A 17217-nucleotide genomic window follows, 5' to 3' on the forward strand; every position below is an offset into this window, starting at 1 on the left:
TGTGGACCTTTCCAGAGCTGCCTCTGACTCTTCACTGGCCTTTAGTGCATTGGCCTTGGGCAGCTGTGGTTCTATTCCCATGGCCTCTGAGAATTAATCTAGTACTTTAAGGAGAAAAACAAATCCCTTCCTTGGTTTTTGGCATAAGAGGGAGTGTTAAGAGAGGAGAGTTGATAACCTTAAGGCTGGCATTCGAACCTTTTATTGGTCTATGGAACACAAAGCTTTGATCCCATAGTATCACTTTAGCTACTGTAAATATTATTTATAGATGTTATTCTTGTGCCTTATGTGCAAAGTGATGTTTTATTCACTGTTTCTAGTATTGATACACAATAATTGTTGCTTGAAAAAGTGTCTATACCGAGGGTGTTTAAAAAAATAGGAATTTAATGTGGAGATGCAAGATATTTCTTTTTCAGTGACACTTTTCTTTTCCTAAGAGATATGCACATCTAATAGGAATGTCAAGTCTTTCAGCATGGAAATAGGCTATCAGACTCACTTTTCTGTTTCCTGGCTGTTGTATGCAGTTGGGGCCTCCATATTTGGAAGAATTCCTTCCACCCAGCCTGCTGTGTTCTCCACCAGCTGGGGTTCTCTTCTCTCAGGGCTGTGGGGAGTCAGGGGGCTCAGGAAGTAGAGGGGAAGGATTCCCACTTGTTTTCTTCTTTACAATTGTAATGTGCGTTTGAGTGCCTAGCCCATGTACAGAGGGGAAATGGAATCTGCTTACATGGGATTCAAGTCAGTGGTAAGCCGCACTTCCAAGACACGGTTTTCCTGAAGGAGTTTAGAGACATCTAAAAACACCATGAGAGACTTGGCAATGAAAAATGATCATAATACCTTATTTTGAAATAGCACTTGATTCTGAATCACAAGACTCATGGGGTTTTGTAAACCGGAAACGTCTGAAGCCCTTTATCAAACTAAACTTCTGGGGGCTCCTGTGTTTCACATCTCATATGCAGCATGACAGAGACTGAGTGGCAGTTTGCAGGGACTCTTGGTTTGGTTTGGGTGGCGGATTGGATTAGCTGCTTGTCACACTGTCTCTTTGTTCCATTCAAGATGGAGGAGGAGCACCTCTATGCCTTGAGGTGGAAAGAACTGGAAATGCACAGCCTGGCTTTGCAAAACACCCTCCATGAGCGAACCTGGAGTGATGAGAAGAATCTGATGCAGCAGGAGCTCCGGTCCCTGAAGCAAAACATTTTCCTCTTCTACGTCAAACTCAGGTGGCTGCTGAAACACTGGCGGCAAGGGAAGCAGATGGAGGAGGAAGGAGAGGAGTTCACTGAGGTAACTCCACTGTCGAATTCCTTTCATTTGCATCTGTTTTGTTCTTGACCCCAGTCACTGCTTTCTCCCCACCCACCCTACACACAGTCATGTTCTATTATTTCATTTCTCAGTATTTGATTAACATCTAATATTGCTGCAAAAAAGATGTAGAGCAATTCATACAGACACTTAGATAAGAGAAAATTGAACACAGGTGACTGAGACATCAATCATTTTCCTATACACAAGCAAATATAACAGAAGTAACATTACAGTAGCAAGGGCAGGTATGCAGTGCTAGGCATAAACTTACTGAGAATAGTGCAGGAATGACATGAAGAAAACCACAGACTTCCCCATGAAACCTGCATGATGTTCATGAGTGAGGGCCTGGCAGAGGCAAGTGCTGTTGGTTGCCTACTCAACGTCTACTCTCTCTTTTTTTATTTGTACATATTCATGGGATACAATTGCAGTTTTTCACATGGATATTTTGCATTGTGGTGAAGTCATTATTATTTTAAATTATTTCATCAATTTTGGTCCAAGAAATGGAAATGCGGCAGCTTGTCCAGTTATATATGAAACCAAGAATTCAGTGCTATGCTCTGACCTAGTGTTGAGTGCCCTGGTCCATAACTCCATGCTGTAGCAAAGTTCCGCTCCCATCTCTTTTGCTGCTCATTTATAAAATTCACTGATGTTATCACCCTGAGGTCCTGCACCATCTCATTCAACCTTGCTGGTTTGTGAAAGCTGGTTTCTAAAATTTTGCTCTTCTTTCTATTTGAGCTTTGTTCCTAGATGTGAAAGCCTGTCCTGCCCACACAGTTTTAAAGGATCTTTTCTAAGCTTCAGATGAGTCACTTTGCCACCTCTGGAATTTGTATATGTTCTTCCTGTTATGCCTCAATTCCCAGGTTTATAATAGAAACAGAACAGAGATCTTTGCCTTCTGTTTGCTTTTGTATTGATTAAGTCAGAATGACCATTTGCACTGCAGGCTCCTTCCTAGCCTTGCTTCCTGGCGCACCCGGGGCTGGAGCCACTGGTGTTCTGTGTGTTCTGTACATCCCTGACCCTGGCTCCTTGGCCAGCTGCTTCGAGGCATTGTGAATAGTTGGTTTCTTTTTAGCTTCCAAAGACCTTTTGTCTGGTTTTCACTCTAGGGAACAGTGTATGTAATTTTAAGTTCTCATCCTAGGAATGGGAAAATACAGTGATTCTCTTTCCTCAGACTGAAGAAAGTCTTGAAAAATTAATTCCACCAGCTTCCAACTATCCATGACATAGAAAACCATTATTAAGCAAAGCCTAGAAATCGTTTTAAAGTTTCCTGTTGATCAGTACTCTGGAGTTCCTCCTCCTTTAACTTATAAAACCATAGCTATTAGCAATACTAATTTAAAAGTAGTAGAATTAAAATTTCTCCCTAATGTCTTCTAATAAGTTGAGCATCCACCCTGTGCTCTTTAAATGCAGCAAGTACCAATGAGTGAAATGGCCAAAATGAGCATTTTAGGGGTAAGGACTGAGAAGTATAGGCGTTGATAATCCATAAAGTAGATCATTATCCTCAAACAATGAAAATCAGGCTGTACAGCAAAAGGATTTGGCTGAAGCTGTGATCGTCACCTCCTGCCTGTTTCAGGGTGAGCATCCAGAGACCCTCTCCGGGCTTGGGGAGCTTGGAGTCCAGGGGGGTCACCAGGCGGATGGCCCAGACCATGACAGTGACCGAGGCTGTGGCTTTCCAGTGGGGGAGCACTCCCCACACTCCCGGGTGCAGATCGGAGACCACAGCTCGCGGCTGCAGACCGCGGACAGGGGACAGCCCCACAAGCAGGTGGGTACCTCGACCCGAGCCCGTCGCCCTGCCCATACCAGGGAGAGGAGACTCCTAAGCTGCATTTGTGTCATTTTGTTTCCAATGTTGGTGTTCAGGTAGCAGAAAATTCCACCGCCTGACTGTGGTCACCTGTTGTCATTTGTGATGCTGGGTTTTTCCTAGAAATCACCTCATCAAGCCTTTTTCATCTTAATGTCAGTCCACTCTTTCATTTGAGTTGCCATATAAATAAGGACTGTAGTAAGGGCAGATCAATGGTGTGTGTCCCTGCTGGGGCCAGTGAATTTACCTCAGAGGGTCTGCCATCGGCAACATCATTCGTTTGGCAACATAACATGCAAGGAGCAAAGGACAAGTTTAAAAAAAAGAAGTCCCCGAACATGGACAAAATATTTCAAGTTCTCTTTGGCCCACTTGAAACATAGTGCTCCCAAATAAAAGTCTTTGATGATACTTTGAAAAAATTAATGTATAAAGAGAGGTGAGACTTCAGTGTTATTAAGTAGCTGTTATTGTTACCAAAGACCACAGAAATAGACTCTACTTAATAAAGCAAAGATACGACTGATAACATCCAAACTGCTTGCATTTTTATACCAAAACGGCAGTGACGGAGGATTTGGAGTAAGGAGCTCCTGAGCAGGACCCTGTGTTAATGCTCTCTCGCTCTCAGGCTTCTGAGTCCCCTCTAACCCAACTTTATTACGTATTAATAATAATAAAGCTGCTCAGGAGGCTCCTGGAGTGCAGCTGGATGCCCCTGCCCTAGGAGGCCTGCGTTCTGGGCTGAGGGCACAGGGCCAGGTGGCCACGGGGTGCGGCAGTCATATGGGCGCGGCTCTAGCCTCTCAGCCATAGACACTCTGGGGCACTCCCTCTGCACTGGATGCCACAATTGCTGCTCCTGCCTGGCCCGGGCTCCCAAAGCCCAGAGCCCCTGGGAGCTCTAATGGGAGTGGGCTGTCGCCAGAGCGCTGGCTCAGATCCAGATGAAGACAGGCGGCAACCTTCTGAGTGCAGGCTGAGGGGAATTTGGGTTCCCCCTGCTCCCTCTCTATACAATCAGATTTTCACACCTAAACAGCTGTTTTCCTATGTACACCCGTCCCCACTTCATTCTCCCTGAATAACATGACTCAAGGAGGAGATGATACTTTCAAAGGAACTTTTATTCACAGCCATCAGAAAGTATGCCATTATGCCAGTGTCTGTGGGGAGAATTTAGGTCATGGAATGAGTTTTCCAGCCGTAATCTAGTTAGAAATAAAAATGCTACTTTGCAAATAATGCTTTACAATCTACTAATTTTACTTTTTTAAAAGAAATGTTGTCATTCAATCCCATAAAGCATCTGTGCTTACCTCCCATAATATTGCCACTGATGGCCACTGTTCCCACCTCGCCACAAACCTGCTGCATCTAAGAAAACATTGTTTCCCACGCACTCACGCAGATGCTCTGGACAAGGAGAAAACCTCGCACATCTGGTTTTCTAAACAACAGTCATGGAAAATGTTACTCTCAGGGTGGAAAATAATGTGAAGTCACTCAGCTGGAACCTTACATTCAGCATATTTTCATGTCATTTCTCTTTGCCTCCTGCTTCTTCCAACACTAGTTTTTAGCGATTACCCACGAAAGTGGAGATGGACCCGTGAGCTTCCACTGCGGGCCATGTGTGATAGAAGCATGCGGCAGGGTGGGGTCCAGACACACAGACCCAGGTCTGCCAAGTGGGCCAGTGTCCACAGTAGTGAGTAAGGAGCTCACTACTGCATGCACAACACTCTGTCTGTCCAAGGACGGAAGATGGACGAGCTCTACTGTAACGACAGCTGGTTCTCTGGGAGGGAACATTCCCGGTTAGAGGATTTGCCTCTCTGTGACTGGCATGAGTATTAACCAGGCAGCTGGGATGCAAGAGCTAGGGTACGTGTCTCACAGAGCTGCACAGAGCCGGGCCGTTCCCGAAACGCCGAGCACCTCGCAAGGCGATTGGTAGCATGGGAAACCTAGCCAAGCCATTTTCCCAAGGACAAGTTCTCAGTCACAATATTCCTCAGGCCTTGGTCTTTGCTTTGTGACGTATGGAACGTTCTCACAATTGAACTCAAGTAGATGGCAACATTTATCATGTCCACAGAGGTTTAAAAAAAACTGCATATACTGGTCAACCTTGGGACGGCTCATAACAAATCAGATTGGCAAACATTTGGCTCCACAGACGTTCCCTGTTTCCCAGTCTTCAGCCACATGAGCTCGCGGTCATGACCTGGTGCTTTAGGGCCACAGTGAATGCTTTCAGTTTCCCCAGCCATCCTGAAGAGCAGAGGCTGTGCACACGCAAGAGGGAATCATATAGTTTTCCTTGAGCTCCAAGACTCGCGCCACTGTGTTAAGCATTTGAGGCCAGCATTCCTAAGGCTGTTTATGCATTTCATGCTGATTAGTAATTCCTGGAATCCAGCTACTTTACACAAGGTGATTAATGGTGTGGGAATGATGGCCCTGGGGTGCCAACAGCTCGTTTTCCCTGCTTGGTTTAACTGATTTAAAAAGAAGTTACTTTTTATTCAGGGATGTGACCTAATTCTCTTTATCGTTTAATAAAACAACTAAGTAAAGAAAAAAAAAAGTGTGAAGAACCTAATATAAAATTCATAGCAAGAGCTGAAGGAATTGTATTTCATATTTAAGTCTTCACCTGCTACAGGTCAGTGAAGAGCCTCATCCAGTCCAGCCTCAGGACTGAGTAGACTCCACTTCCCTGGACCTCTGCTCCTTGTCGGGGCTTCTGTGCTGCGTTAGGGCCTTCAGGGGCTGCCTGAAAAGTCAGCCTTTCTCCTGCAGACAGACAGCCCTTGGCTCCCTGGGCTTCCGGGGCTGTGGCTCTCCCAGGCCCCAGCAATCTTCCTTTCTGGCCATGCAGGCTGCCCACCTTTGTTTGCCCAAGATGAAAAACTTCCAGAAAGAGCACCCTTGCCAGAGGAGGCCTCACATCAGAACTGTGATCTGCCTGACTTTTTTTTTTTTTTTTAAATTAGAAAGTTATCTTGAGCCTAGATGGTATTTACATTTCAATTTTGTACGTCATACCGTGATTCATTCTTCAGTTTATCCTGCAACTGGGAGGCCTCCCCTATAAGGCATGCTACTCTTTCTGTAAAAGGAACCAGACCAGAGCTTAGGATCAGAAGCATTTTATCTTTGCCGTGTACTTGTGGTGGCAGTTGTTCTGTCACTCTTTAAGTAGCCCCTGCGTGAGGTAAAAATTCACATGTGCAGATGGGTGCTAGGTGAAAGGACTCTCCTTGCCCCATCCTACCTCCCAGAGTTAACCATGGCCAGCAGTTTGCCGCAGGCCTTCCAAAGCGTGTAACTAAGCCTGGGACCTCACAAATAAGTTTCTTCGCTAATGGCCACCTGATTTTCATCAGACTTGCCCTGGTTTCCTAAGCCTTTGGGCTGATAACTATGTTTACAGCTTATTAAATATGTGCCTCATTTATTCTTTCCCGGATCCACATTCATTCTTGGGAAGCCTCTCAGTGACTTTTGTAGAGACCACAGCCCAGAGCCCTCCTGGACAGGATCACCGGGCAGACTCTTGGCCAGAGGGCAGAGGACTTCTGTGTGTAAATGACTCTAATTCCCATGATATTAATAGATTATATTTTCAGGGTCTGTCTTCAGTGGCCCATTCTCTGTAGGGGATAATGGTTTTTAGAAAAGAACTTTTCTGGATGTAACAATGAAGGTTACATTAAGGAGAATGACAAATGGCTCATTTATAAAAATGTTGCTGGCTGTGTGAATGTATCAATTCTAGCTAATCTCACAGTAAAGAATTTGTCCAGGGACTCCTGCTGGTGGAGGAGTTGCCTGTGTTGAATGCTAAGTGAGGTCTCGAAAAGGAGCTGTGCGTGCCTTGTAGGGGTCTGGGCAGCTACCGCATCGTTCTGGAATTCCCCTGCCTCTGTCAAGGAGCCTAAATAAACGTGGATACTGTCACCTCTATTTTGTGACTGGCGTTTTGTGGGTTAACCCATAGCAGTAGGTCAACATGTCTGTTCCAGCTTTAGATTAATCCTATCTCCAAAGTTAGTGGCTGTGATGCAAGCAAAATAGACAGTGGTTGTTTAGCTCTTTTGTGGAGCTGCGATTTCACCTGATGAAATCTTAGAAATCTTAGGCAAGAACAATTTTGAAAATTAGCCAGCATTGCATCACAGATACCTTGATACGTTACCTTGTCTACAAACTTCCATTTCACTTTCTATTAGTAATACTTATAAATAGACTTGGATAGATAGACTTGGATAGCAGTCTGATGGACCAAAGACCAGTTCTGAACCTCTTAAAAAGTTTGACATATTATAGCACATTGTAAGTCTCACTCAAGAGAGCTGAGCTAGGTGAGGCTGTATTGCCCTTAGGCGGAGGAGAGGGAAATAGGTGGAAGCTTTTTATCCTGCTGCTTTGCTAGAAAATCAGCCAGCTGATCTCTGAATGAAAAGCCAGATTTTTGATTTGAAATTGACCTACACTCAACAAATGTACAAGCTAAAAGGTTGCATGGCTAGACCCCGGCACAAAAGGTTCAGAAAGCCGCTTGTCCAAGAAGACTTGCATCATAAAGACATCTCAATGGACCCGAGTCTTAATTTGATTCTTGACTTGATTTGGGTCATCTTTTTACCCAAAAGGTAACCCAGCAAGGGGTACCACCAGGGGAAAAAAAATAAGAGAAGTTCACTTTTAGGTATTCTCTCAGGATGACTCACTATCATTAATTTCCCTTGATAAGGGAAATGGAATTAGCTTCATGGGGATTAGATGGCTTCTGCAAGGTAAAGTTTAAAAAAAAAGAAGAAGAAAAAGAAAAAGCCTTGGCAGGGTATAGCGTCAGAATTGAATATTCCTGGCTTGGTTTGTTGGCCTTGGAACGGGACAACCTGGACTGCAGTCCAGGATCTCACTTCCTTGACAGTGGGACCTTGGCCCTCAGCCACTCCAAGCCATAGTTCCTCCTCTGTAAAATGGGGAACATAGCATATGCACTCAAATTGATGTGACATATAAATAAGGTCATGTTGGTGAATAATTTAGTTCCCCCTGGCCACAGGAAACACCTATAATATTAGTAATTATTGTTACCATTTTTTTTTTTTTTTGCCTGTGTGTGAAAGTCATTAGGAAAATCATGCCCATCTGCGGCTCATTCTGGGTCTTCAGAAATGTTGACATGGACATCCACTTTTGCTCTTGTGTGCTAATGACAGGAGCTGGCCTGGCTTCCTGCTGTGCCACATGCTGCTCTTGGGGAATGATGATAACAGGTACCAATAGCATTGAGCTGGGCTCTCTTGCTCCCTTTGGCCACCTTCACCCCAAAGCAATTCTGGAGCTCATTCCACAATGATTAATATTATCCTGGTTGAATAGATCACTGTTTTGATTACTCTGATGCAAATGTGCATAAATCATTAAGGCATAAATTTTATTGAATTCAGTATCTGTTAAAGCCAAAAAGTACTTGCTTCCAGAGAAACCAAGTTTCCAATCTGCAAGAGAACTGTACAGTTCTGATTCTAATGTCATGTGGTGTATGGGCCAAGAACAGCATAGGCTGATACCTTATGTAACTTGGCATTCATAGAAAACTATCGATTACATATAAGAATGTATTGTATGGTTTTCTGCTTTCTCTTCAGTGAAAATTAAGTGACTACTCCAAAAACTGGATCAAGATTATTACCATTATTTTCTGCTTGAAATACTCTTGACTCAAAAAGCAGGGATTTTTAATTTAAAATCCAAAGATGAAACTCCCAAACAAATCTACCACAAAATGTATGTGATTATTCAGCAAATTCTATATCAAGATGTATATTTCCGAAAAGATTGTTGTGACACCTCTTGTCACTCAACTGTACTTATATAATTTTTAGATTTTTTTTTTTGAAACAGGGTCTTGCTCTGTCACCTAGACCGGAGGGCAGTGGTGTGATCATAGCTCACTGTAACCTTGAACTCCTGGGCTCAAGTGATCCTCCCATCTCAGCCTCCTGAGTAGTTGGGACTACAGGCAAGAGCCACAACGCTAATTTTTAGGTACTTTTTGACGTGGAGTTTTAAAAACTGTTCTATGTTTGTTATAGCTTCACATATTTGGTGAGCATGTCTTTGACTATAGTGGTGATTTATTTCTATTCAGATGGTTGGTAAGAATGTATAAGACTCATAGATCGTTCCCTGTCTGCCGAGTTCTTCAAATGTTAACTCACTTTTACTCTTAATGCCTTTTGTCCCAGAGTTATTAAAGTAAAAATTGTTCCCTGTGAGAAAAAGAGCAATAAATATGAACAAACTGGCCTTTCTACTCCGTCAAAAGTCCATTGTAGCTGGGCACAGTGGCTCATGCCTACAATCCCATTTTCTGAGGCTGAGGCAGGTGGATCAGTTGAGGCCAGAGTTTGAGACCAGCCTGAGCCACATGATGAAACCTTATTTCTACCAAAAACACAAAAATTAGCTGGGCATGGCGGCACACGCCTATGGTCCCAGCTACTTGGGAGGCTGAGGTGGGAGGACTGCTTGAGCCCAGGAGGTTGAGGCTGCAGTGAGCCGTGATCCACTGCATTCTAGCCAGGGTGACAGAGCGAGACCTTGTCTCAGAAAAAAAAAATCCACTTGATTAAATGCTGGGGACGACTATGGAGATCTCTATAATAAATCTGCTCATATTAAAGAATTTCTCTTTTTAATACAACTTTATTTTTGAATATATATATATATAGTTTTAGGTTCAGGGGATACATACAGGTTTATTATATGGTATATTGCATGATGCCGAGGTGTGGGCTTCTAATGACCCCATCACCTAAGTAGTGAACATAGTACCCAATAGGTAGTTTTTCAACCCTTGCCCCTCTCCTTGCAACCCCTTTTGGAATCCCCAGTGTCTGTTGTTCCCATCTCTGTCTGAGTATACCCACTGTTTGGCTCCCACATATAAGTGAGAACATGCGGTATTTGGTTTTCTGTTCCTGCATTAACTTGCTGAGGATAATGGCCTCCAGCTGCATCCATGTTGCTGCAAAAGCCATGATTTCATTCTTTTTTGTGGCTGCACAATTTTATGTAAATACAAACATCCATCCAAAGTATCTTAAATTCCTCCCATATATATATTTAACCATTTTTGTGTATGTTTAGTGGATCAACTAGATGGATTTAGAAGCATGACTGCTGAGTGAAGCCCAGTGTGTGTGCAGAACCTGAAGGAGGGGTCCCAGTGTACTTGCTGAACCAGGGAGGAGAGGTTTATCAAGTTTGGGGGATGAGGAATTCTGAGAGGGTGGGGCTCTGTTTTTTCATAGTAGAGCTTATCTATATCCAGTGGGACTTAGAGAGCTTTTATAACTCCTGCTTCGTAAATGCACCAGAAAAGAATGCCCTGAGACCGCCCTGAGAGCTTGCGATGTGCTTTCAGTGCTGGTTGGAAGAGATGGGCTCACGAGGCTTTTATTATCAAGGTACCATAATTGATTCAGCATGTTTCATTCATTTGGCCAAACCTTTCTGATATAATGCCCTTGCTGAAATGTACTAAGACAGAAATCATGCCTTTGAAATTTGACTTCAAAGGGCTGGGCAGGTTTCAGAACATATAAACCATTTTAAGTTAGATATAAGCAGATGAGTAATAAAAATCCACTCTTCATTTACCAGACACATTTGCATGCTTAACATGAGCCAAGGGTTGTGCCAAATACTGGAAATGTGAGGGTGGGTCTGGCTTGTCTCTTTCCGAGAGGCAGAAAAGTGGGGGCTGGTAGTTCCATCTCAAGGGACCACAATAAAGCCTTCATGAACAGGTTACGCATTTCACCTTTGGCTTTAATTATTAAACATCAAAATGTTGAATAATTAAACCCACCCACCCACAGTGGCCACGTGTGTCATATCTTTGACCTTTTAGTAACCACCAATCAGAGTGATCACCGTATGTGCATAGGAGTTCTCGGTCTTTATTAATTCTCCTCTAGTGCAACATCTGGCACTAGAATGGCAGCATATATGTAGGTGAGTGTGTAGGTCTTGTCATATCTGCACCCTCGTGACAGTCTTGTCAGCCCAACTCAGTGTTCTGGACATCTAAAGTCACACAGTGACTGGCAGCCCTGGCTTTGGGGTTCCCTGTGGCCCCCTGCAGTTTCCTTGCTCCTGCTCCTCAGGGCCCACAGCACCTCTGTGGCAGGTTCCCACAGTGCCAGCCCAGGTTCCAGCGTCTGAACACAGCTGCCAGGTCACCAGGGCAGCCTTCCTTCTACGTTCCTCCTGATCAAACAGGCCCTCAGTCTCAGGCCCAGGAGACTGATGGCCAGCAACGGGGACCCTTTGCTCCCTGGCTAACTGCAGACTCCCCACCCACCCTGCACCCACTGCCAGCAGCACCTGGGAAACAGCCCCCACACCGCCTTGGTGGCCAGATCCTCTCCTCTTCTGACCTGAAAAATACACTTAAAGGAGGTGGTGGAGCCTGATTCAGTGTTCCCACAGGTGGTGGAAAACCAGCAGCTGTTCAGCGCCTTCAAGGCCTTGCTGGAGGACTTCCGTGCGGAGCTGCGGGAGGACGAGCGTGCCCGACTACGGCTGCAGCAGCAATATGCCAGCGACAAGGCAGCCTGGGACGTGGAGTGGGCCGTGCTCAAGTGCCGTCTGGAACAGGTACCACCCTCCCAGGTCTCCCTCGATCCTGACTGTGTGTCTCTGCTGTGCAGGATATGTGGTGGGGAGTGGGCACAGAGAGATTCAGAACCATGGGCTTCTTGTCCAGGAAAAAAGAGAGGAGTGGCTGCTTGTGTCTCTTCTTAAAGTGCAGAGGCCCCATTTTCCCTGATGTCCCCTCTCCCAAGTATGCAGTACGGCCTCCACCAAGCAGCATTTTCAGAGCAGCATGTATTCTCCCATTCCGCATTAAACAAGCTTGTACTTGGCTCCATCAGAGGATGGCCAAGCTGAAGCTGTCATCACACTGAGCTGACATAACTCTAGACAGGAGCAAAGCAAAAGCAGACTGTGGATTAATTGTCTTTGAAAAAGGTAAATGCATGCTTTCATTGAGATTTTTCGAAATATCAAAAGAACTTGGAGACCTCCCACTGCGTGCCCAAGAATTCTAATACATTTCAGTCTCCTTATTTATATCAAAGGAAACTGAGGCCCAGAAGAAACAGCTCAGCTCAGATCACAGAGCCATGTAGTGCTAGGGCAGGAAGAGAGCCCGGGTTTCCTGCCTCCACTGCACACCACAGAGGGAAGCCCCCTCTGAAGTCTTACACCACAGCCATAGGAGTTAAGATCAGACATGACAAGAAACATCCTTTCCTAAGTGTTTCTTCCTTGGAAACCATTGAATGTCATGTGACTCCCTGCATGGTATCTGCTGCTGAGAGCGTCTCTCGAGGTTTCTTCCAGCCCCTTGATCATGAGGAGGGAGGGAAGGTCTGTGTATCCTTGGTAATCTATTTGCTAGACTCTATTTTGAGGCAAACCATAAAGTAAGTAAAATTTTATAGGAATTGGCCTGGTATGAAGGGAATAGAATTGCCTGGAAAGGAGACCCCTGTCACATGGTCTTGATGAAAGATGAAAAAGGCTTGATGTGTAAAAAAAAAAAAAAAAAAAAAAACTCCAACTCTCCTGGTACCCACAAGTTCCCCTGCATTTCCACCTGGCCACAGCAAGCAGTGATGCTGAGCTGATAGCCCTGGGTGGGGCAGGAACACAGCCTTGCAGGCCTGGGCATCAAGTGAGAGAGCAGCTGGCCTGATTGTGGCTCCTGCCTGCCGCCTGTGGGGGATTTGACCTAGATGCTCTGTTTATCTTAGTCCCCAGTCTGCAGCATCAGCAGTGGAGGAGAAGTGACTAAGCACAGTCTCTGATGAGCTGCCTTTAACCCTATTTAAAAAATATGTTTATAGGGGGAGCTAAATGTTTTCAAAGCCCGAACTGTAGCTAAAGAAGGGAGGTGTAATCTTCGATGCAAGCCAGTTTCAAAACATTTCATCTTTGTTTTATAGGAACGTAGTATCCACCCACAGGTTTGCTACAAATAAACCCTCAGGGAGAGTCCCTAAATACCAAAAAATAAAGCTAGAACTTCAAGCCCAGAAGCCAGGTGGTAATAGGTAGAGAGTTTATCTTCTGCCCAAATCATTTAGGAAGTTTCTTAAGCATTTGCAACCCAGGAAGCAATGAATATGGGATGATGCTAGCCCATTTGTAATAATCCCATATTTACCCTCTTCTTCTTAAATGCAAAACAGTTTAATTCTGTTACAAGTTACCTTCTTTCAGTGGAGCCCACGTTGATAACACTTCCCAAGTCCACGATTCCTTTAGCAGACTCCTAAGTCAGACCTTGCTCTAAATGTGGAAGATCCAGCTACAAATCAGATGTTCCTTGAAGGGGTTCTCAGTGCAGTGGGGGACCTAGACAAGTGCTGTCCTTTATAACAGCGTGGAAAGTGCCCACCAGGCTTTCGCATGTAGGCTGTCAGGGAACAGGAACGTGCAAGGCACATGCTTTGGCTTGAGAATTCAGGGAAGGCTGTGAAAGTCCTGCTGAGAAAAATCTCAAAGGATGGACAAGAACTGGAACATGGAAAAGGAGAGAAAGGAAGTTTCAGGCAAAAGAAAAAAAAAGAGTATCGTGAAGAAAGGAGCATGGTTCATTTGAGAAGCTTAGGTATGAGGGGAAAGAATAATATTTAAGGAATTGATACTTTAATCCTAATTTTATCATGAAAGTTTAGATTCCCTTTTTCAAAAGATTATTCTGGCTTCAAAATAGAGAATGGATTAGGAGCCCTTAGAATTGAATGGATTAACCTGGGGTTAATGGCCTATAGACTGAAATCAGGGAATTGCCGAACTAGAATAGGAAAGAGATGCACTAACTTTCCACTAAAATTTAGCGTGTCCTCCAGTTATAAACATAGGCAACAAGCCCAACAGAAATCACAGATCTTTTTGAAAGGAAGTATGGAATGAAAGAATAAAAAGTAATCACACATCTCTCCATTTCCTGTTACAATTGTTGTGGATATCCCAGAATTAACATTGAGGAGGAGACTTTTGGCTTCACCAGGCTGCCACCTGGGTCCACAGGAAAAACGTTGAGGAGCCCTGGGTTGCAGAGACTGGAGGTGAGAGGGGTGACTCTGAAGTAAAGCAGCAGCAGTGGAGAAGGAGTGGAGGGCACACATCTGAAAAAAACGGAGCGAGTAGGGAGTGGCCGGGCCTGGTGGCCGGTTCATGAGACGCCGTGGAGCAACAGGCACCTCGCACGGCTCTCAGGTTTCTAGTACGGGTGCCTGGGCGATGGGCCATCGCTGAGACAGGAGCACAGAGAGAGAACCAGTTGGGATGGAAAGGAGACAGGTTGGATTTGAGGTGTGTGTCATCACAGGCACTGGGACTTGAAAAGGGCTGGTCTGAAGACATATCCCTGGGTGTGAATGAGGAGGTGGGAGGCAGGGCCATGGAGGACTCTCCAGGACTGTGCACAGAATGAGAGGAACTCAGAAGGAACCAAAATATTCATTTTCCAGAAATTAGTGGAGGGAGAAGAGATTGGAAAGGAGCAGCCAGAGAAATTTATGAAAATCCAAAGCAAATGCTGTCCCAGAAGCCAAAGGGAGAGACACCATGGCGTTCCAAGTGGAGTTCAGCGATATCAGATGCTTTGAAGAGGACAGGACAGATGAGGGATAAAAAGTTTTGTTGAACTTGGCAGTGAGGAGGTCACTGGAAAACTTGACAAGAACAGTTGCCGTCAGGTGTGGGGCTGAAGCACTGTGCGCTGTGCCGAGGGACAGAAGTTGAGTTTGGCAGGGAAGGGGAAAGAAGGAGCACAGACAGTGCAGTAACAGGAGCCGCAGGGTCACGGGGATGCCTGTCCAGTGAGACCTGACAGTGTAGGGCCACTGATGACACAAGGTCCCTCAGTAGGCAGGGGATTGGGCTCTAAGCATTGAGGGGAGGGGGTGACCCTGACTATGAGAGACCTGAGAGGTGTGGACACAGAGGAGTTTGTGGGCAGAAGAAATGTCCCTTCACTGCCTTCACAAAGCAGGTGAGCAGAGGTGATGTGGGGCCCAGAAAGCGTACACTGCATGAGGAGATTCTAAAGAGAGGACCTGTTGGTGGCTGGAAGCATCTACAAGTGAACAGACGTACCTGCGAGGGGCTCAGCGGCCTGTCTTTCATTCTGGGTTACGTGGACTTCCAGCAGCTCTTTTAAATTGGGATTTTGTGGTGCTTGGTGCTTTTCTGGTAGTCTTCTGGTTAACTAACACTGGAGGTTTCTCCCCTCTTTTGTTTCTGCATTCTTTCTACTTAAAAAAAGTTTTATTTTCCCCAGATTTACATTTTATAAAAAATTGATCAAGAAGCATCACCCACTGACCCGCGCCTGTGGCTGTCATCTGCTTCCTCAAGCCTTTCCCTGCTTTCTCTCCAAGAAGGCCTGAGTTCCACTCAGATTCAGGGACAAAACAGTGTGCTCTCCCCGCTTAATGAAGGGTTTGCCTTTATTACAGAGGCGAGATTCGATGTTGGCTCTCTCCCAGTGAGTCCCTTGTGGGCAAAAACTTTCAGTTTAACTAAGCACACCACTCAGCAGCCTGTCTTAGTCCGTTTACTGTTGCTATAAAGGAATACCTGAGGCTGGGTAATTTATTTAACAACAAGGTTTATTTAGCTTACAGTTCTGCAAGCTGCACAAGAAGCATGGTGCCAGCATCTGCTACTGGAGAGGGCCAGGCTGCTTCCACTCAGCAAAAGGCAAAGGGGAGCCTATGTGTGCAGATCACATGGCAAGAAAGAAAGTACAGGTGAACAGAGGTGCCAGGCTCTTTTAAACAACCAGCTCTTAAAGAAATAATAGAGGGAGAAGTTACTCACTCCCCGCCCCAGGGCATGAATCTATTCATGAACAGTCCACCCCCATGACCCGGACACCTCCCACTAGGCCCCATCTCCAACACTGGGGATCAGATTTCAACATGAAGTTTGGGAGACAAACATCCAAACTACAGCACTGATACAGACATCTTTCTAAATATAATAATACTGGGTAGTTTAAGTCATTAATCTACATATATATATATATACACATATATATATATATAGTCTCAAAAAAGTTAAAAGAATCTGTTCAGACATGGATAATCAGCTATGAATTATTTTAGTGGGTCTTGAAGTAACTCATTTTAAGAAAGTTCATTGAACTCTACATATGAATAATGGTTACTGACTTACCATGTCCCTTAGGCAAGCCCCTAAAGCACTGAGCTGCCATTTCTTCACAAATAAACTGGGAATAAGGATACCTATACGTATTTACAGGATTGCAGTAGACACCAAATGAGGCAATCTATGTGAAAGGCCTTCCTTTGAAAAGTATACAATTTGTTAAAATTGTGCACTTAATGAAATATAAGAGATTGCTTATGAGGATAAAAACAAGACACTGAACAGCAAGCTGTTGTGCAGTTTTAGTGTTTGCCGTGCAGTTTTAGTGTTTGCCCTAGGGTTTATAATATACATATTTAATTAATCAGAGTCTACCTTGAAATCCTATTAGGCTACTTTTCATGCTGCCTGAGGAAATTGCAACAGTATATTCCCAGTTCCTTCCCATCCTCTGTGCTATTGCTGTCATAGTTTACCTCTACATATTCTGTAAACACACAACACATTGTAACAATTTTTGCTTTAGATAATCAAATATTAAAACAGAAATAATGAGTTTTATATTTACATAGATGCCATTTCCAGTGTTTATTTTCTGTATAGATCGAAGTACCAGTTGGTATATTCCTTCTGCCTAAAGAACTTCCTTTTTCATTTCCTGAAGTGCAGGTCTGTTGGCAATGGGTTTTTTTTTGTTTGTTTTTTTGTTTTTTTTCAGTTTTCATTTGTTGAAAAGTGTTTTCCTTCTTCTTTGAAAGATACTGTTTCTGCGTACAGAATTGTGTCTGGGTTGAGATCGTTTTTCTTGCAGCACT

The 17217-nt window shown here is 44.5% G+C and overlaps 1 protein-coding gene across 14 annotated transcripts in view; it reads left to right on the plus strand.

Moving 5' to 3' along the window:
• MTCL1 (microtubule crosslinking factor 1) overlaps positions 1-17217 on the plus strand; it is a 126913-nt gene that overhangs the window by 89582 nt on the left and 20114 nt on the right. For all 14 annotated transcript variants that reach the window (XM_032152790.2, XM_058438643.1, XM_058438639.1 and 11 more), the window contains 3 exons: positions 1075-1305; positions 2939-3133; positions 11702-11869. In XM_032152790.2, coding sequence (XP_032008681.1) covers positions 1075-1305; positions 2939-3133; positions 11702-11869 — 594 coding nt within the window. The remainder of the gene's footprint in view (positions 1-1074; positions 1306-2938; positions 3134-11701; positions 11870-17217) is intronic.

The sequence above is a fragment of the Hylobates moloch genome, unplaced genomic scaffold (genome assembly GCF_009828535.3).
Source record: "Hylobates moloch isolate HMO894 unplaced genomic scaffold, HMol_V3 SCAFFOLD_5, whole genome shotgun sequence".
In the NCBI taxonomy this organism is placed as follows: domain Eukaryota; kingdom Metazoa; phylum Chordata; class Mammalia; order Primates; family Hylobatidae; genus Hylobates; species Hylobates moloch.